General features: G+C 40.2%; 1 protein-coding gene across 2 annotated transcripts in view; it reads right to left on the bottom strand.

Annotated features, from left to right (window-relative positions):
* The window catches only part of MND1 (meiotic nuclear divisions 1), a 53,192-nt gene extending 38,014 nt beyond the window's left edge, over window positions 1-15,178 (bottom strand). Inside the window, exons 1-4 of one of the 2 annotated variants that reach the window (XM_037897433.2) lie at window positions 14,840-15,178; window positions 7,963-8,028; window positions 6,326-6,383; window positions 3,770-3,918 (exon numbers count right to left, since the gene is read on the bottom strand). In XM_037897433.2, coding sequence (XP_037753361.1) covers window positions 3,770-3,918; window positions 6,326-6,383; window positions 7,963-8,028; window positions 14,840-14,842 — 276 coding nt within the window. In that variant the 5' untranslated portion in view covers window positions 14,843-15,178. The remainder of the gene's footprint in view (window positions 1-3,769; window positions 3,919-6,325; window positions 6,384-7,962; window positions 8,029-14,839) is intronic. The other variant, XM_037897431.2, reaches the window with a different exon arrangement.
* Between the last annotated feature and the right edge of the window lie 6,684 nt (window positions 15,179-21,862).

Raw genomic sequence — 21,862 nt, 5'->3', positions numbered from 1 at the left:
GTGTGTTATTAGATCATCCTAGTTAACACATTCTAAAGCTGAAGAAAGAGGTTTAGGCCAGGTCTACAGTACAGACCAATACTGGTGTGAAAAATCCACACCCCTGAGCTATATAGTAATACCAACCTACCCCACCTGTTTTCCCCTCCACCCCCATGTCTTCCTCTCCCACGTTGGCAGAAAAGCATCTCCCACCAACATAGTTACCATCTCGTGGGGAGGCTGATTAACTACGCGAACAGGAGAGCTTCTCCCGTCCTCACAGGAGTGTCTTCACTATAGGCTACGCTACAGCTGTAGCAATGTATGTGATGAAAAGCCTTAAGCTCTCCACTTGAAAAATTAGCAGTTATATCCTGCAAGTCTTCAGCATTAACACTTCACTGAAGTAACTGGGGGTGAAAGAGTTCAACCCCGTCACACAACTATTTATTCAGGCTCTCTACAAACAAAGGTCTTATCTACATTAGGAACACTAGGATACAAAAAAATCGACCACTGACAAAGCTCTTAGAGTCCTATCTTCACTACAGCCATATTTGTTACTACCAGCAAAAAATACAAGTCCTATATATAATTTTCATAGCACTAACGCAGCCAAAGACTACATAGTGTCAGTTAAATTCAGCACACTTGAGAAAGGTTCACCCTCTACCAAACCACTAACTATTTTTTCTCCAATATGAAAGCCTACATTTTTCAGATTCTGAAACGGATGAGGGGAGGGGACAATAAATATTACCATACAAATGGACCTGGACAAGACAGACAAAAGGGAAACATATCACACTGCACATTGTAGGCTGTATGACTATAATCAAAAGTGTGTGATGTGCTAAAGAAGTGGGATGATAACTTACAATTTGCTGCTTTACATGTTATGACATGAGAGACTTGCTGACTGGATTTGGAAAGCATTAAGAAAACATATGCAAGCGCTCGTGTAAGGAAGAATATAAACACTTAGATGTAAATAATTGTTTTAAGTCTGTAATCATAGACAGAACATTTCAACATCTAGTAAAAATAAGTGTCCAGAGAGCTACTGTTATTGAAATGCAAATTTTCTTCAGAAAGGCCTACTTACAGAATAGTGAGGATCCAGAAGGAAACAAGCAAGTCCACTTGTCTTTTCTAACTGAAGTACTATATAATTCCCTTCCCCTTCAATAACTCAGAATAATAAGTCGAAGAAACCTAAAGAATGTCTTAGGCCCAGCCTATGCAGTTTTTGGACCAGTATAATTGCATCAGTTAGGGGTGTGATTTTTTTCCTGACGTAGTTATACCAGTACAACCCCTATTGTGAATGCAGGTATACTGATATAAAGGGCTCATACCAGTGTAGCTTATTCCTCTTCCCATATGAGACTAGCCATACTGATATAAAGCACCCTTATATTACTATAACTGCATATACACTAGAGTGGCAATATCACTTTAACTATACCAGTAGAGTACAACTAATGTATGTAGATAAGATCTTAAATATTCAGTGTGATTTTAATGCAGCTACTGCAGGATATTCCAAGGATAATATTCATCAATATGAGAGAGAGAGATAAGATAGGCCAGAGGGCAAAATAATGACTATAGCATATCAATTTCATTGTTCAGCTAGCAGGCTATGTGTTCTTTTAAATAAATTATACTCAGTCAGACTTGAAATGACATGTCCAAAAACAAATTTACATTCAACAAGGCAGTTGTAATGGTGTGTTTGGGTGAACAAGGCTGGAGTTTTGGCACACACTGATTTGGTTGCTCAGTTGCTTATTTACATTGTGGCAGGTTTTTCAATTGGTCAGTTTGTAGATCTCCCAAGTTGCCTTGTCTCTGTCTTATTTGGATGCTCTAATGAGGTGATGAATTTTACTACTTTTGCTAGGAACCTAATTCCAAAATAGGTCAGTGGAGGAGAGTTAAACTGATCTAGTTTTTCAAAGAATTAAAAACCTTGTTAAAATGTCAGACAGGAACCAGCACAGTGTTACTGCCCTGCGGCAAAAATGGATTTAATTTCCATCCCCCGCAGACTCTCAGCTGGAGGCCACACCTGGAAATGCTGCAAGGTCATCCTGCTGAGGATAGCGGAAGCAGTTCACGTTATAATTTGCACTCACATCGTGCCTTTCATTTGACAATCTCAGATGTCACACAAGGATGTGAGGCTTTACAAACATTAATGAGGCCACACAACATAGCTGTGAGGGAGCTGTTGTTTAAACTCACTATAAAAATTGGTTTCAGAAGTGAGCTGTAGCTCACGAAAGCTTATGCTCTAATAAATCTGTTAGTCTCTAAGGTGCCACAAGTGCTCCTCTACTATAAAAATTGGTGATCTGAGGCACAAAGAGGGTAAGTGACTTGCCCTGCAAGGTCAGTGGCGGAAACAGGAACAGATATGAGGGCATCATAGTCATGTTAGCATCCCTTCCAACTCATCCAAAGCACCTGCCTACATGACTGCCAATACATCTGGAACACCCTGCTCCTATTAGTGATGGTCAGGATTACAGTGCTTCCTCCATGCTGCCTTACAGCACTTTGAAAATCACGCTGGCTTGTGAAAACCAGAGGAATTATGGGATATTAGGAAAGGAATCGTGGGAGTTTGTGAATCTGACCCAAATCTCAGTAGGTTCCAATAGCTACCCTACAATGCATCAAAAGAAAAATCCCAGAATACATAGAGCCTGGCAGCAAAACACTGGACCCGGGGTGCCTGCCCAGAATGTGGTGGGCCTATTTTAAAAAATAAGAGCAGTCTTGTGTGGATGCTGAGATTCACAAGGGAAACAGCTTAAACCAGTTTAGATAAAGCTGAGTGGATGAAAACTACACTGAGAAAACTCTCATGTAGACAAGGCCTCAGCTCATTCCACCTTTAGTTAAATAAGTAACATGCTCTGAAATAAATACATTTTGTATTCATAACCCATTCACTGAAGAATCAGTTAATTGTTCCAAATCAGGGAAAGAACAGATTAAAAGAAATGTCATGTGATCAGACCATGAAGTTGCTTACAAAAAGTCGCCCTCTGAGTTTTGGTTATATTTATACTCTGAATAAACAAAACTGACGAATAGAAGTCTTTCCAGTGAACAGCAATTCAAACAAACAAGCAGAATAATTGGGTTTATTTAAAAAACAAATAGAAATAATACTGAAAATATAGAATAACAACGTTGGCTCAAAAGAGAGTCATGCACTCATCTAGAACATTGTGACCAGTTTGGTCGACTCCCCTAAACAGGAGTGCAGGGTTGGTTTGACAGTGTACCTGAGGACTAAAGCTACCAGGCAGAAACAGATACCCAAGTTAAGGCAGCACTCTGCTGGGATGTCCATTTTAGTCCTCAGAACAGGCAGACACTTTAGAACATCACCCAGCCACAACATACAGTGGCGTAAAAAGGAAAATGCATACTGCCCAATAATTTAAAGATAATTCCCCAGGTAAAAATGTTTTGAATCAAAAGCAAATGGGCCACAATTTTTTTCTGCATCAATGGAACAAAAACACAAAAAAAAAAAAATCTTCTCAACCATGGCAACATTTTTTAAAGCATCTGTGTTCTGGCTCACGAATAGGCTCTTTTTGATAAAACGGTAAAATAGCAGGAAAAAAAACTTTATTAGCTGGGTGAAATGGACCTACTGGCAGCATGTCCTGTAACAAACTGAGATAGATATGGCAAGGACTGTAGGAAAACAGAATGCTAATACCATTCAGACAAACAAGTGCTTTTCGCAACACAAATATACCTGAGTCTCCAGTGCTTCCAATTTACGCTTCCTGGCATGAAGAGCTTTACTTGGAAAAGCCCAAAAATAATTGGAAGTTCCAATCCTATCGGTGTCCACCATACCATCATCAACTAAACTTTGCAGGATCTCCTTTACCGACATTGCGGCTAACAAAGAAAAAAAAAGTCACTTTTTCTTCAGTGTATGTGTTAAGTGGTTATACTTTATTTTAAAATATGATTGCAAAGCAAGTATGTCAATGTAACAGACAATGTACTAGATCTATTTTCATTTTCACTGCAGATTATGTTATCTGTAGTTCTAAGCAAAGCACATAATCCACAAACACATATTTCTGAAAAGCTTATTCCTTTTTCACAAGCTATCTGGAAGACACCAAAAATAAAGATCTTGTGCCACAGCCACTCCATGCAGAGAATCCCTTTCAAGTCAATGGCAATATCATGCATAGGATAGCTTACAATACGAAGACAATTTGTTCCTGGATATTTTCCATTCTGGGTCCTGACTTTTCCCCTAATCTAGACCAGTTTGGAATGTAGCAAGCAATAAAGAAAAATCATCAGAGCAGGTGAGATTAGCAATCCCCTTCCCTAAAGTACTACTTTATAGAGGGAAAACCTTCCTACAAAAGGACACTTATGTGTAAAATTGCAGGTCAGGCCTGTAGTGCTTAGTAAAGGTGAGGGGGGACCAAATGGCAGTCTCACAGTTACTTCTGTGGTGGCTGATGCTCTTTTGGTCTCTGAAACTGCCAAGGATCTAGTTAAATGGGCCATAATCTCACCTAGGATAGGTTTATCTGTGGCTAAGTATGCCTCCAGAATGCTGTTTGCATTATGCTATTTGTTTGAAGTTCTCCAGGGCCTTAGATTATTTTAAGATTCAAAAACATTTTTAAACCACCTATACATTTGTGGGAAGAAAGAAAACCAAAGAGGTGGGAGACTGCAGGGCAAAGCTTGACTAAATGAGGCAGTGATCTGCAGGGATCTGTGAAAAGGAGTATCACGAGACTACGTAATTAAAAGACTGTTGCAACACATACAGACAATAGGGCAAATTAGAAGTTGCTGGGCAACCTTAATTCTAGCATTTCTTAATGTTTAATTTCTTAATTTTGCATGTAATTTTTACTCTTGGTGAAGCTAATCAGCAGTAGAGGTACTGGAGCTCTCTGCCTGCAGACTCAAGAGGACAACATTGAATTAGTTTATATTCAGTTCACATATGGAAGGTTATCCTCCGTAATCAAAAGGTCCAGAAACATTTAAGTGAATTAATGTTTATTCTTGAAAAGCTTATGCCCCACACTTGCCAGGGAAAGCTTCCCACTCATCATAGGAAAGTGGGTTTTTTCAAGCATTGTAATTATAAAACAATTAAGCTAGCAAGTAAACTTCTGTCGACTTGAAATTGTATCATGTCAGCTTCTACATGATTCTATTGGCAAAGTATTCAGTTACAGGTGTACAATAAGGGATTACAAGAGAAAGTGTCTACAGAAATATTTTTAATAATTGTATTTAAAAATTCTGTGAATACAAATGAACTTTCTTTGCTCAATATTTAAGATTTTTAAGGAATGCAAAACATAGGAACTGCAAGTATGTTGAGAAACCAACTGAAACCCTATCTTGTCTCCATAGAGCTTTTACAAGTGCCTCTATTCTTTGCTGACATTTTTTTAAAATGTATTTCACCACTAAATATTTTTCGGGTTATAGCTGAGCTCCCTGCAGCTCTTACATCAAAACTACTTTTTCGTTATCCGTTATTGGAGCACGATCATGTCACAAAGATGTGCTGATCAAGGAGCTGAACATTTGTACACCAGTACTAAAACACAGATCTAAAGAGGAGAAAACATACAAAGAATATAGGAACAGGACTGGAAGTACACAAAACATATAAAGTCATCTTGGTCCTGATCCAAAGCCAATGGAAGTCAACTGAGAGACTTCTGTTGAATTCCATAGGTTTTCGACCAGACCTTTCCTGCATAGAATAGTCTTGCAACTTTGTTGGAGAAATACAACAGAGTTTGATTGTGTACATGCATGGACCAAAATTTTAAGATGTGGGTGACTGAAGTTGGACTCCTAAATCCTTAGTTAAGCACCTAAACATATGGCATGATTCTCAGAGATGGAAGCTGTGGGTGCTCAGCAATGACTTCAGTAGGTGCTCAGCTCCTTTGAGAATCATGCCATGTATTTAGGTAGCTAACTAGGGATACAAGTTCCAGACTTTAGACATCAGCACTTGAAAATGTTGGCCTTAATGCCCAATATAAGTTACAGCTACTAGTAACATAGGTTGGGATGTGCTTGCATAAAATGTACAGTTTCTAAATTTACACTTGGTTAGGCCACCACGACAAACCAGTACCACTTGCAGCTAGGTATTTTTTTCTTTTGTTTAACGTTACTGTTATAAAGATCATAAAGTCAGTGTTATGTGAAAACATGAAAATGCACACAGTATTACTAGTCCACAAAACAATTCTCAATGTCTAAACAAGTTTTAGGGGGGGAAAGCATTAATACTCACTAATTCCTTTCTCTTTGGGAGCAATCTTCTCCATATCCTTTAATTGGAACACATCTTTCTGTTCAAAACACAAAAGGCACGTCAGCTCTGAATGACAGTCTCATTTACGTCATGTCTACATTCTTTACTAAATTAATCCCAACAAAAATACAAGTACCATATCTAATGTATTTTTTCATTTCTCCAGGAAAAATACTGCATGCTCCTCAAGATAGAGCTAAAGTATTTGAAAATAAAAAGTGATTTTATTTTGTTGTAGGCTTTGTTATTTCCTCCAGTTTTTCTTTGTTACTTTAATTAATTGCTTCATGCCTAAATTTAGACTGCTAGCTCCTCAGGGAAGAGAGCGCTGTGGCCAGATCCTCAGCCCCTAGTCTAGCTGCTTTTGCACTGCAGCATCACAATAAATTAATTTTAACAAACAAAATAAATAATATTTCAGTTACATCACAAACACAAAGGTGTCTCTGAGTTGGAGCTCCATTTCTCTTCCCCTTCCACTGCCCTCTTTTGGGTGCATTCTCATCCTTCCCTTTCCTATTTCCCAGTTTTATCCCTCTCCCATACTGTCGAATTTGAGCATCCCTAACTACCTCCCTGCCTTCTGTGGCAGCACAGTGAAACTGACGAGATTTGGAACCTAAGGAACAAAGCAAATACTGAAAATGTCCCAAATTCCTGTTTAATTTTACTTTGCTGCTCCCTCACATATGGGCTGGAGGTTATTAAGGTACCAGGTCATGCGGCTTTGTGCATCCACCTCCGTTACACATGCCAGTCCCTTTACAGGAAAATGTTTGAGAAGTACTACATAGAAGTACATAAAGCACAAGCATGTCAGCAGCAATTACTGATGTTATGAGAAATCTAACTTTGGATTTCCTGACTATTGTACCTAAATTTGAAACCGTTGCACTACATGAAAAATAAACCTTTTTGGTTTTCGACTTAACTGTTAATAACTTATCCACTGCTGACAATGGAATCAATAAAAGTTCAGTTGAACTGGTGCCGAACAATTTAACTAAAAGAGCATCCAAAACTCTACTTAGCACAAGCTCATCTGCACCTCTCACCAACACCTTTGATCAGCAACTGATAGTTTCACAAATGCAAGTAAGGCCACTGTGTCCTAGGAAAAATAAAGCTGGCTAAAAATTTAGCAGTTTGATGGAATCACAAAGGTATTTTCCCCCTATGGTACATTAATAAAGAATGGTAATATACTGCTTTTCATTTAGTCACTCTCAAAGAACTGTATAAAGGAGATCAGTATCATTATCTGCATATTACACATGGGGAAACTGAGGCACAGAACAGGGAAGTGACTTGCCCAAGGTCACCCAGCAGGACAGTGGCAGAGCCAGGAACTGAACCCAAGACTCCTGAATCACAGTCCAGTGCCCGAGCCACTCAGCCTCTCTGGCTCCTTATGGGTGCTCCCAATGGCTCAGTGGTTTGCGCATTGGCCTGCTAAACCCAGGGTTCTGAGTTCAATCCTTGAGGGGGCCATTTAGGGATCCGGGGCAAAACTTGGGGATTGGTCCTGCTTTGAGCAGGGGATTGGACTAGATGACATCCTGAGGTCCCTTCCAACCCTGATATTCTATGAAATATACAAAAATTAAAACACTTACTGTTTCAAAAAATATTTCCATCATACGAGTTCTCTTCTCTTCAACACTCAGTCCCCTTTTCTTGGACTACAATAGAACATGTATTCAGTACTTAGAATTAACATTTCATTCAGAATTCACATCTATTTACTCTAGAAGAACCATTTCCTTGACATCTCCCTTAATACTGTCCTACATCACAATACTCCCTAAAACAGGACTTCTTCACAAAGGAAAACCATGCCGGGCTAATCCATTCAAAATATATCAATTGTTTCAAAGATATTAAGTTTGGTACTGATATGTTGTATAATCTAGTTCATCCCCTACCTCACTGCAAGGTAGTTTTCAATGTGTTTTACTGCATCCCTATAGTTCCTTGTCTGTCTTGCCTTACTAACTCTAGAAATGGCAGTTCCAGTCTCTCTTGGTAGCTGGTACCAATGCCCAATTGTCCTTAAAAAGTTATTTCTACTATTTAGTCTATAGTGCGAGACTTCTGCTTTTTGTCTGACTCATTTATTTCTGTGAATATTGTTCTTTCCTTCTTGTTAAAATGACGTAGCCAATGTGAAATCTAGACCATTTTAAAGTATAAGTTAGAGTAGTTTTCAGATACTGTATCTGCCTTCAAATCACCTTTCCAATGCTGTGGATTAACAATCACATTATCTTTATTAAAAACATAAGAACAGCCATACTGGGTCAGACCAAAGATCCATCTAGCCCAGTATCCTGTCTTCCAACTTGTGGCTATTGCCAGTGCCCCAGAGGGAATGAACAGAACAAGTAATCATTAAGGAATCCATCCTGTCACCCATTCCCAGCTTCTGGCAAACAGCGACTAGGAACACCATCCCTGCCCATCCTGGCTAATAGCCATTGATGGACCTATCCTCCATGAATTTATCTAGTTCTTTTTTAATTCTGTTATAGTCTTGGCCTTCACAATATCCTCAGGCAAGGAGTTCCACAGGTTGACTGTGCACTGTGTGAAAAAATACTTCCTTTTGTTTGTTTTAAACCTGCTGCCTATAAATTTCATTTGGTGACCCCTAGTTCTCGTGTTATAAGAAGGAGTAAAACACACTTCCTTATTTATTTTCTCCACACCAGTCATGATTTTATAGACCTCTATCATATCTCCCATTATTCATCTCTTTTCCAAGCTGAAAAGTCCAAGTCTTATTAATCTCTCCTCATATGGAAGCCGTTCCATACCCCAATCATTTTTGTTGCCCTTTTCTCAACCTTTTCCAATTCCAATACATCTTTTTTGAGATGGAGTGACCACATCCACAAGCAGTATTCAAGATGTTGGTGTACCATGGATTTTTACAGAAGCAATATGATATTTTCTGTCTTATTATCTATCCCCTTCTTAATGATTCCCAACATTCTGTTTGCCATTTTGACTGCCACTGCACATCGAGTGGATGTTTTCAGAGAACTATCCACAAGGACTCCAAGATCTCTTTCTTGAGTGGCAACAGCTAATTTAGACCCCATCATTTTATATATAGAGTTGGGGTTATGTGTTTCAATGTGCATTGCTTTGCATTTATCAACATTGAATTTCATCTGCCATTTTGTTGCCTATTTACCCAGTTTTGTAAGGTCCCTTTGTAACTCTTCACAGTCTGCTTTGGACTTAACTATCTTGAGTAGTTTTGTATCATGTGAAAATTTTGCCCCCTCACTGTTTACCCCTTTTTCCACATTATTTATGAATATATTGAATAGTACTTGTCCCAGTACAGACCCCTGGGGGACACCACTATTTACTTCTCTGCATTCTGAAAACTGACCATTCATTCCTACCCTTTGTTTCCTATCTTTTAACCAGTTACCAATCCATGAGAGAACCTTCCCCCTTATCCCAGGACAGCTTACTTTGCTTAAGAGCCTTTGGTGAAGGACCTTGTCAAAGGTTTTCTGAAACTCTAAGTATACTATTATTCACTGGATCACCCTTATCCACGTTTGTTAACCCCCTCAAAGAATTCTAGTAGATAGGTGAGGAATGATTTCCCTTTACAAAAACCACGTTGGCTCTTTCCCAACAAATTATGTTCATCTGTGTGCCTGACAATTTTGTTCTTTACGATAGTTTCAACCAATTTGTCCAGTACTGAAGTTAGGCTTACCGGCCTGCAATTGCCAGGATCACCTCTGGAGCCCCTTTTAAAAATTGGCATCACATTAGCTATCCTCCAGTCATTTGGTACAGAAGTTGATTTAAATGATAAATTATATATCACAGAAGTTCTGCAATTTCACATTTGAGTTCCTTCAGAACTCTTGGGTGAATACCATCTGGTCCTGGTGACTTATTACTGTTTAATTTATCAATTTGTCCCAAAATCTCCTCTAAGGACACCTCAATCTGGGACAGTTTCTCAGATTTGTCACCTAGAAAGAATGGCTCAGGTTTGGGAATCTCCCTTATATCCTCAGCCATGAAGACTGATGCAAAAAATTCATTTAGTTTCTCTGCAATGACCTTATCACCCTTGAGTGCTCCTTTAGCATCTCAGTCATCCAGTGGCCCCCTTGGTTGTTTAGTAGGATTGCTGCTTCTGATGTTCTTAAAAAAAACTGCTATTACTTTTTGAGTCTTTGGCTAGTTGTTTTTCAGATTCTTTTTTGGCCTTCCTAATTATATTTTTACACTTCATTTGCTCGAGTTTATTCTCCCTTCTATTTTCTTCACTAGGATTTAACTTCCACGTTTTAAAGGATGCCCTTTTGCCTCTCATTGCTTCTTTTACTTTGTTGTTTAGCCACGGTGGCACTTTTTTGGTTCTCTGTTTTTTAATTTGGGGTATACATTTAAGTTGAGCCTCTATTATGGTGTCTTTAAAAAGTTTCCATGCAGCTTGCAGGGATTTGACTTTTGGCACTGTGCCTTTTAATTTCTGTTTAACTAACTTCCTCATTTTTGTGTAGTCCCCTTTCTGAAATTAAATGCTACTGTGGTGGGCTGCTGTGGTGTTTTCCCCACCACAGGGATGTTAAATTTTATTATATTATAGTCACTATTACCAAGAGGTTCAGCTATATTCACCTCTTGGAACAGATCCTGTGCTCCGTTTTTCAAATATTTTTCTTTTCATCATGTGTCAAACAATTAGCAGGGGAAACTGATTGAATATACATGGAAACACTGGAACGGATTATATACATATATAATACAGAAAAGTAAAACTGAAAAGTATTTTCTTCTCCAATCTCTGTCGATTATATTGAGTGTTCATAGATACTAAGGTCAGAAGGGACCATTATGATCATCTAGTCCGACCTCCTGCACAACGCAGGCCACAGAATCTCATCCACCCACTCCTGCGATAAACCTCTCACCTATGTCTGAGCTACTGAAGTCCTCAAATCATGGTTTAAAGACTTCAAGGAGCAGAGAATCCTCCAGCAAGTGACCCATGCCCCATGCTACAGAGGAAGGCGAAAAACCTCCAGGGCCTCTTCCAATCTGCCCTGGAGGAAAATTCCTTTCCGACTCCAAATACTGCAATCAGCTAAACTCTGAGCATATGGGCAAGATTCACCAGCTAGATACCCAGGAAAGAATTTTCTGTAGTATCTCAGATCCCACGCCATCTAACATCCCATCACAGGCCATTGGGCCTATTTACCATGAATATTTAAAGATCAATTAATTACCAAAATCATGTTATCCCATCAAGTGTTACTTGTAACAACAGGATATAAAATATTTCTAAACAGAAATGTGACTTTTTAAGTTGATAGTGTCCCTTTAAAGCCCATAGGAAGAAAGTGGTAGCTCAACACATTATGTACTGGAAAAATATGCTGCATAATCCTCATATACTAAAAAGAATCCTTAAAAACACTCATCAGTGGGAAAGTGAATTTGGGGAGTTCCTAGAAAAGGTAAGTAGCATTCAGGGACACATAGAGCTTTGAAAGGAGAGGATCATGTCTTGCCTCAGCTATTCATAGCATATCAAAGCTGCAGTAGATTGAAAGTGATGGAACTCTTGTCAGTTTCACGGCTTTTTCACTTTGAAACAGGTTATATGCAAGAGCAACAAATGTTTGCATTTATCATCTGTGGTCATGGACAAGGGCCAGATTGCTTTGGATTTTTTTTAAGTTATATTGTACAAAATTTTAATTTTGGAAGATAATTTATTCAGCAGTCACTTATGCATCAATTTAAAACAATTAACTCACTGTAATAAAGTTTCTTTGACTAAAGCCTTGTTAAATTTTGTATTTTTTTTTTACATAAACTCTTCCCATCTGATTTATTCAACTCTGCCACATACGTATATTGGTGACATCACAACTAGTTATTATGAAAGAGATTTTGATGTTACAAACACTTGTATATGGCACTGCTGTATAAATAAGAACAGCAGATTGACTAGAAGTTAATAAGGGTTCTATTTTTCCCCAAATATCTTGGTAATCGGCAATGATGGAAACAAAAATATGTAAATACAACATGACATTTTAAATAATGTTTTGGTAGCATGCAGTATTATTAAGTTTACTCAAGTTTACTTAAGCGTGGAAGTCATTCTTGATGTTCATGGGGCTGTGTGGATAGTATAACCACAATCAAGCTACTATAAGTTCTGTTTACACTTGGATGTATGGGAAACTGTCCATGTAAATCCCACAAAACCCTTTTGTGTTCCAATTTTGGCTATGCTACTCATCACTGGGCCTAATGGATCAGTGTTCATGCTGCACTCCCCATCAGTACCCAGCCCAAAGCCAGGTAAGCTAATGATCCAACCAGCAGACCAAATTCAGTGATGAATCCTGGTCACGTGCCATCTGAGGCACACTGCACATATGCTAAGAAGACTGGGCCTAGTACAAGTTATTTTTACATGACTTGTTATAACGGTGGTGGCCTCCAGCTAAAATTAGTTTGGTTCACATGCAACTAACGGGGAGGAAAAACATAAAACAGATGCAGGTTTAAAAGATTTTATTGGAAATATGGAGTGCAGCTAATCAATACTGCATTGACCAGTGCTACAGAAACATAAATTAAATTAGAATTTATATGGGAACAATCCTGACATTTAAATTCTTGAATTCACCTTTTAGACAGAGAAGGATTAAAAGTAATTATATGAAGCTGTTATACAAAAACACTACCATCCATTTTCAATAGAAGATGGTATGAGAAAATTACTGGGAAAACTTTACCTCATCTCAAGTGGCAGAGAAAATAGAGAGATGAAAAGCAACATGAAGGAGACGAATCATATGTAGAGAAACAAAGGCCTTACCAGAACACATTATTAACAGTAAAACCTATCAGATCACTATCACTTTTCATCAACAGGTCTCAAAACACTTCATAACCTTTAACATATTTATCTTCACAAACCTCTGTGAAATAAGGAAATACTATTATCCCTATTTTACAGCTGGAACTGAGGCACAGAAAAGCTAAGAGACATGCCCAAGGTCACAGAGGAAGTCTTGTGCAGACCAAGGAGCTGAACTAAAATCTCCCAAGACCTAGGCTAGTTCTCTAATCACTGGTCCACTCCTCCCATTGGGTAATGAGGCCAGCATCCAATAACCTATATCTGATGATTCAAAGTTGATAGAAGAGCACTATAATGCACCTACCCAGCTTTGTAAGGTTCAACTCTCAAAGCCTCTAAGATCCTCTCATGATTCAAGTTCAGTTCTCTCCACATTTCTAGCATGCCTACATCTCTGCTCTTTTCTCCTCCTATAACCAGTTCTTGCTCCCTACAATCTATCCAACTGTTTCTCTTTACCACTTCCTTTGTCATAACCCCAATCCCAGCTGCAACTCCCAGGAAACAGCAGCTGGTTTCATTATGGAGAAAATCCCCTTCCCTAACAGGACCTCTGAATTATTTTAAGCCTATTTTAAACTCTACATTGAAAGCTTGTGATGTCATTAGTAAAGTTTGGAATTTTGAGCCAAATTCCAAGCAAAGGAACATAAGGATTTGCCATACTGACTAATCAGTCCATTTACTCCAGTATCCTGTCTTTGGGAGGGGAGGGTACCAAATGCAGGTACAAAAACCCAGTAATGGACAATCATGGGATAATCTGCCCATGGTGGATGTTTCTTCCTAACCTCTGGAAAGTGGTGGCTATTTCATGCCCTACATAATATAACCAGGGACACTCTTTATCCCTATAAATGTGGAGCCCCCTTTTTTTTTTAATCTTGTTAAACTATTGGCCTCAATGAGATTTTGTGGTATTGAGTTCCACAAGTTAATTACACACTATGAAATCCCATTAAAAGTCAACATTTTTTAATGGGTGAAATCAATGGGGTTATGCAGGATTTAACTCACTTCAAAATTGGAGCAGTCCGCATTTTCTCCTCCAGTACAATACCTGGTGTTTAGGTATTGGCTAATATAGTAAACTTGTAGAGACTTGGTTCTTGTCTGAACCACTCCCCCCTTTTTAAAGCCGACATAAAATGACTAAAGAAGCTGGCCTGGAGCCCCTACGAGTGAGCGGCGGCGGGGGGTGGCTGCAGGCGCCGCACGCGGACCGGAACACACCGGGCCCGGGCCAGGGCCTGTGCTGTGGGGCCACGGGTCGGACTCCGGGCACCTGCAGAGGGGCCGCGCCGGGTGGCCACGGCTGAGGGGCCCAGCAGGATCGGGGGCGGGGCGTGTCTAGCAAAGCCCAGCACAGACCAGGCAGCTACGGGCCCCCCAGTCACCCCATCTGCGCGCCCAGGCCATAAACCGAGCAGCGCCTCGGACAGGCTCGGTAGCGGCTGGCTCTGGGGAGGGCCCCGGAGCTCGGTTCCCTCGGGGGGGCCCGGACAGCCGCTCGCCGAGGGCCCGCGGCTCCCGGGCGGGGGGGAGCCGGACCGGACGCCGCTTACCATGTCGCCTCCTTCCCGCTGGAGCTGGGAGTCCGGCCCGGGGTGACGGCAGCGATGAGGGCCCGGCCAGGCGCCGAAATTTGATTTCCGCGCCGCCGCCAGGAGGCAAAGGGCAGCGGGAAGCGGCGGTGGGGGTGGCTCCGCTTTCGCAGCTTACAGCGCCGCCTGGCGCCTCCAGAGCGGGCCCCCTTCCTTTCGCTCCGTCTGCGTCTTCCTGCCTTGTTGAACCTGCCTCTTCATCTCTCCCTGCCCCTGCCTAGGCCCCTGGGTGCAGCCCCACAGCCAGCTTTTTGCACACCCCAATTCAAAATGGACATCACGTGAAAGTTGCCGGAATTCATTTCCCTGACTCATCTCCCTGCTCGATCTCCCGCTGTAGGTCTCCAAAAATTAAGCAGAGCTCCCTGAAGGTGCCTCTGTTTTTCATAGCCAAGAATGCGAAAGTGCCTACAGTAAAACTTTTTATTAAAGCTAACGCTGAAATTATCTAATACACAGGTTAAGGGAAGAGTGCCTACACATTTGGGTATAATGCTTACATGATCCGAAAGTACAAAGTTTGGTTTAAAAGTCATAAAATATATACATAATCTGCAATATCCCAAATTAAGGTTAATAAATTTAACAATACAATTAAAATATTAGCATCCAAATATTCAGATACATCATTCATAAAAATTTATACTCAGAGTAGCTTGTGGAAAGCAAATAGAGCAATAGTGACAGATTGTCCGTCAGTAATAGAGAATTTAGGGTAGGGTGTCCCTCAGTAAATACATGATCATTCTGTCCAGGAGCAGCCAAATTACCCCCTCTGTTTGCATCAATTTATACTTCATCGTTTGTATAACAGCTTTTTATTGAAGTCACATCCATTGATCTGATACAACTCAAGCTAAAAAGCAAAATTCAAATTTAAGATAATAATAAACTAGATGTTCCAGCTGACCCACCCACAGAGAAATGTTCTGAGGATTTTGGAGTTTGATTCCTTGTACGTCAAAGAACAGCCGATTCCAGGATTCTGGATTAATTTTTAAATATTTCTCAAAAGCATATGCATTTTTCAAATTTCTTTTAGAAGAGAAGATTTTATTAACAGATCCAGTTGCTGCATTTGAATAGAAATATAATTTCTATTTTTAACTAGCAATGTATCAGTTTCTAAATAAAGAAATGACTAAGAGGGGCTATAATAGAGGTCTATAAAATCATGACTGGTGTGGAGAAAGTAAATAAGGAAGTGTTATTTACTCCTTCTCATAACACAAGAACTAGAGGCCACCAAATGAAATTAATAGGTAGCAGGCTTAAAACAAAGAAAAGGAAATATTTTTTCACACGACGCACAGTCAACGTGTGGAACTCCTTGCCAGAGGATGTAATGAAGACCAAGACTATAATTCAATGGTTATTAGCCAGGATGGGCAGGGACGGTGTCCCTAGCCTCTGTTTGCCAGAAGCTGGGAATGGACGATGGGATGGATCACTTGATGATTACCTGTCTGTTCATTCACTCTGGGGCACCTGGCATTGGCCACTTTTGGAAGAGAGGGTGCTGGGCTAGATGGACCTTTGGTTTGACCCAGTATGGCCATTCTTGTGTTCTTATGTAAATTTTAAATCCACCCAGCTAAAAAACAAATCTGAAAAATACACTTACCCCCAATCCTTTCCCGGTGTAATAGTGGTTCTTCCTTGGAACCTTCAAGTAATACCCCATATCTTTTACCCAAATTGGCCAGTGGCAATCTTGTTTTTCCTTACTGTAAATTGATGAGACATGAAATGTAGGTTACAGAATATATTATTAATGCTCTAGAAATTCATCCAACCTTACATAAAGTTTCTTGCACTCTTATTTTTCTTGTGTATCTCATTTCATTATTTTGCCCAGTGTTTGCACCTTGACAGGTTGTTATCACATATAGTGAGGCTCTCCCTAGGACTTTCAGATACTCCCAGTTCCTTCTGGCTCAGATGAGAGAGACCAGGAGCAGAAAATGAATATGAATTTCCTCTCCAACAGAATCAGTCTGGTTTTCTATTTTTTTTTCTTGTTCCCACAAAGAGACATGTTAACCCTCCTTCCACCCTGACCCCGCTATGAAGACCCAGTAACCTTCCGTCTCTGTGCCTTCCCTTGGGCCATCTCCCACAAATAATTTTTCCTTCATACCTCCTCCCACAGTTTCTTCCCCCCCACTCCCCGTCACAGTGGCCTACACTATCCCCACTGAGCCTTATTCCTGTCCACTTCATACCCCATAATTAAATGTAGCTTTCCTCCTGTGTTTACCACTCTAAAGCCAAAGGGGAAACAAAGCAGCTGAAGCAGGAATGAGGAGCTGCTGCTTCATAGAGGTGCCATGAAGTGCTAAGCATCAAGTGTGAGTAGCACAATGGGTGACTAAACTAGGGAAGGCATTGGCAATTGGGGAAGAGGGAGGGCATTGGAAGTAAGTTGTGTCAAAGGGGCACCCACTTTAAAGCTGTGCTTGGGGCCACATCCATAAATCATGCTGTTGAGTTCTTTATTTAACCACACAGTAGAAAGTGGCAGACGAAGCTTCCGCATATTGCCCAATTACATATAGTAGTTCTGGCCTGCAGGGACTCCAGAACATGAGCCTTTCAGATAACCAGGGTAGCACCCCCCTTATAGCAACAACAAGAAAAAGCCATAGGAGCTTTAAACTACTGTACCAAACTTTGGTTTTATGTCATTTAACACAGTGATTCTCAAGCTTTCCAGTCTACTGTACCCCTTTGAGGAGTCTGATTTGTCTTATGTACCCCAAGTTTCACCTCACTTAAAAACTCAGGCTTCAGCTTCAGCTCTGTGTGGCCTGGCTTTCTGCCCTGGGCGCCAGCAAGTCTAACTCTGGCCTGGTGACCCCGTTAAAATGAACTCACCCACACTTTGAAAACCACCGATATAGTATATAGAACCATGTAAACAAGTCATTGTCTGTATAAAATTTTAGTTAGTCCTGACTTCACTATTGCTTTTTATGCAGCCTGTTGTAAAACTAGGCAAATATCTAAATGAGTTGATGTACTCTCTGGAAGACCTCGGTATACTCCCAGGAATATACATACCCCTGCTTGAGAACCACTGATCTAACAGAATAAACATCTAACATCACAATGCCTGTTAACCCTATTCTGGTGCATTGGCTCAATATCGGCTCACAAGAAGCACCTGCGTGTGTCACAACCCAATCCACTAAGACTCTTAGAAATGTTACAAGATCACATTCTTGGTGGCGTGGCTGCAGGGTTAGAAACTTTTTCTGGCTACTTTCTCTGGAGTAAACCTACTTAATCCCCAACCAAGTTTGCTGGCCTGAGCCCTGGCAGCCATAGGCCCCTTCATGGACAAATCATTAGATCAGTTTTATCTTGTAATGAAAAGTTCTATTAACACATCCCAATTTGTCAATGCCAGATTAAAACTAAATTAGAAGAGCACTGAGTAGGGAGCAGTGGATCCAAGCAGAGTGAAAATGCACAACAGAACTTCAGACATGGACAAGTGATTACCATTTCTCACAACTGGTTGAGTTAGCACAACTGCTCCTTTTACACTTCAGGTAACAGCCTGTAGCTTTGGAGCTGACAGGCCCATTTGAATTTTTGAAGCCTGTAAGTATGTGATTAGCTGATAAGGCTACTATTAAGTGTACAATTATTATCATTACACTATTATTGTCAGACAAGTTAAATGATGCATAGTAACATTATTATAGGGGGAGCTGATCGGCAGCCTTCACGAAACGCATAGCTAACAATTTCCATTATAAGCCTTGAGTTGCCTAGAACTTTCCCAAATTTTAACTAATTGGGCTGGAATTTTCCATGTCCAAGGCTGAATTTTTTTTGTTTTTGTTTTTGTTTTGTTTTTAAGTTTAGTCAAAAATGGTTCAGCTGTTTCCTAGAACAAGATTAGAGAAAAATGTTGTTTTGTCCACTTTAAATTCTTACAACTATTTCATGAAGATACTCCAGGGCCTTCATGCTTTCGAGCAAGATCTTGAAATTTGGAGGGGGAAATTTAGTATCTGTCCCTGTCAAAATCCACCAAAATTTGACCAAGTTCTGAACTTCTGAAAAATCTGTTCACTTACGCTCAGTAGAGATTTGTTAGATGATGGCAGATTGTCTGAAGATTCTATCAGTAGGGTGACCAAATAGCAACTGTGAAAACAGGACAGGGGGTGGAGGGTAATAGGTGCCTATATAAGAAAAAGTCCCCAAAAATGGGACTGTCCCTTGAAAAACAGGACATCTGGTCACCCTATCTATCAGTCTTTAGTATGCTCCAGTCTCCAACTGAGCAGCCCTTTCTTTGTAAAAAAGAAAAGGAGTACTTGTGGCACCTTAGAGACTAACAAATGTATTAGAGCATAAGCTTTTGTGAGCTATAGCTCACTTCATCGGATGCATACCCTTTTCTTTTTATGGATACAGACTAACACCGCTGCTACTCTGAAACCTTTCTTTGTAATTACTCTTCCCAGCTGCTGAGAGCTGCTATTGTGTCAGGCACAGGAACTGAGAGCAGGGAGACTGTCTTTCCTATGCTCTCAGCCTCTTTCTGCTGGTGCCCAAGCAGCCTAGAGGAGAACAGTTTGACTTGGATGCAGAGGGTGTGCAGAGTCAGGCTTTGGGGCAGGGATAGGGGAATGTGAGGCAGAGAGAGATTGCACAGGCATATGCTAGGGACCAGAAGAAGAAAAGGATAGGGGATGGGAAAAGAAGGATATGTAACTACTAGAGTACACTTTCCTCCAGAACCTGAAATTCTTTTTCTGCTGTCAGAGGCTAGCTGTGAAACCCACTAGCAAAGTGTGTCTTATATTTCTCAGTAGTGGTTGGTCCACACGTTACCCATTTACTCTATTAGCTCAAGCGATGTGGATTTAAATGCACCAACCTTGCTGATGATCCACATTGGGGGATAATATACATGACAATTCGTTTTATCAGTTTTTTTTTTAAACCTAGGAAATTACATACAAAAACTACATTAAAAGAACATAAAGGTTGCAAAGTCAAACACTCAAAAGTTAGGAAATACCAGAATTAAGGTTGCATTATGATTTAGGTATGCACTAAGGTATGTGTTATGATACAGTCTTTAATTACATAATCACATACAGCACCATCCATCCTGTGCACTGAAAGAGGAAGGTGTCATGTGGAAGAGAGTACAGTATGTGATCATGTAGTTAAATATCATAATGCATGGTCACAGGAGAGTCGAGTTAAGGTTGCACAGGCAATCTTGATGATAAGTTCCTTGAGGCAGGGACAGTCTTTTTGTACATTGCCTCACATGGTGGAGTCCTACTCCACACCAGAGTTCCTATGTGCTACTGTAATACAAATAATAAATAATCGTAATTCTGGCAGATCTTATCTTTTAAGTGCTCTGCTTTGCAACTTTGTTAAAAACAGTTTTTGTATGTTAATGATTTTTTTCATAAAGTATTTGTTAAAGCTCCCCTAAAGGAGAAATTCCAGACACAGAATAAACCAAATAGTTATATAATTGAAAAGTATTCAGTTTAGTGGAGTAGGGAGGGATTTGGTCTTCATGGAAAGACTAATCAGAGTATTGGAAAAAGTTGCCCATGTTTGCAGAGGACTAATGGAGGTGGAACAGTTAATATGGAATAATAATGTACTAGCACTAAACAATTTATTATAATGAATAGCTAAGTAAGATACTGAAGGACACTGACATTGTCATTTAGGCAGATATTTCATTAAGCACTTTTGTGTTAATTTTTGCACTAACATTTCTAAATAAGAATGTTCAAAGAAACTGGAGAGCTGTTCAAAACACAACAGAATTCTTGACTAAATTCTTCCCTTCTCACCTCCCCCCCCCATCCCCAACAGTTGTGTGTTCTCTCCTCTTTTCCTTTTCATGTTCTCTCTCCTCCTCTTCCATAGGAGTAGCAAGTGCTCAGCATCTCTGAAATTCTGGCCAACACTGCTTGGCTTCATTGTGTTCTGTTCTAGCTGGCAGCCAAATAGAATGGATTGTGTACCGCTAAAGTTCAAAACACAGAGTGCTCTGGCAAGTTCAGCACTCTGCTGTCCTTCACAGCCATATATTAACGTGAGGCTCGATGAATGAGAACAAAGCCTTACAGATCTATTACACTAGTAAATTTTGCCTTAGGAAAAAAAACTGGAGGCCCTGAAATATGGCTGCTGACACATTCTGAGATGTGCAGTAAAGAAAGGGAAAAGGATGCCTATTTAGGGCTTGCCAAAGACAAGAGAAACAGGGTGACTGCTTCTGTCCTTTGAGGTGTGCTGCACTTTTGATTGTCCTGCTATCAACGCACTAGACCTGACTCCCCATGAGCCTGTGCAAACCAGCTGTCTCAGAGCCATCCCTGCTGCACCGAAAGAACCCATGCTACTTTTAAGTGAGTTGTTGGACCAAACTGACTTTTCACAGGATTCAGCTTTTGGGCGATTTCACCAGAGACTAAGAAGGAATCCCAAATATTATCAAAAGAGAAAGGTAACACAGGCCAATAAGATGTAAGCATAGGGAGGGAGTCTCATTGGACCGCTTCCTTATGCCAACCCTGTGCCTTTCTAATACCGTATTGTTTTTCTAAAATGTTGGCTGCAGTAGACAGAGTCAGTGTCAACAGAGTATACAGAACAAGTGGTAGTATGGGTCTTAAAAGACTATAGCATAGCTGAATAGATACCACCTTTCAATGACTTAAAGGAAGAAAGCCTACAGTTCTTAAATCATATTCCTGCTAATCAATAAAAACACTCAAAAACAGAGGGCAAGAGGAAAAAAAAATCCTCTTCTTCCTTTGTGTGTATGTGATAAGGGCCAAACACATACGAAACAGTTTTCCTGCCTAGTGACCTGTGGCACGAGGTTCTCCTTTTGAAAGAATTGCCCCTTTCTCAGTGCAGTGTGGATATCTGTGAGAACAATGAATATGATACACTGACAAATAAGTCCAACTCTGAAAA

This window comes from Chelonia mydas, chromosome 4 (genome assembly GCF_015237465.2).
Source record: "Chelonia mydas isolate rCheMyd1 chromosome 4, rCheMyd1.pri.v2, whole genome shotgun sequence".
NCBI classification, from domain to species: Eukaryota; Metazoa; Chordata; order Testudines; family Cheloniidae; genus Chelonia; species Chelonia mydas.
This window is presented reverse-complemented; position numbering and strand designations above follow the sequence as displayed.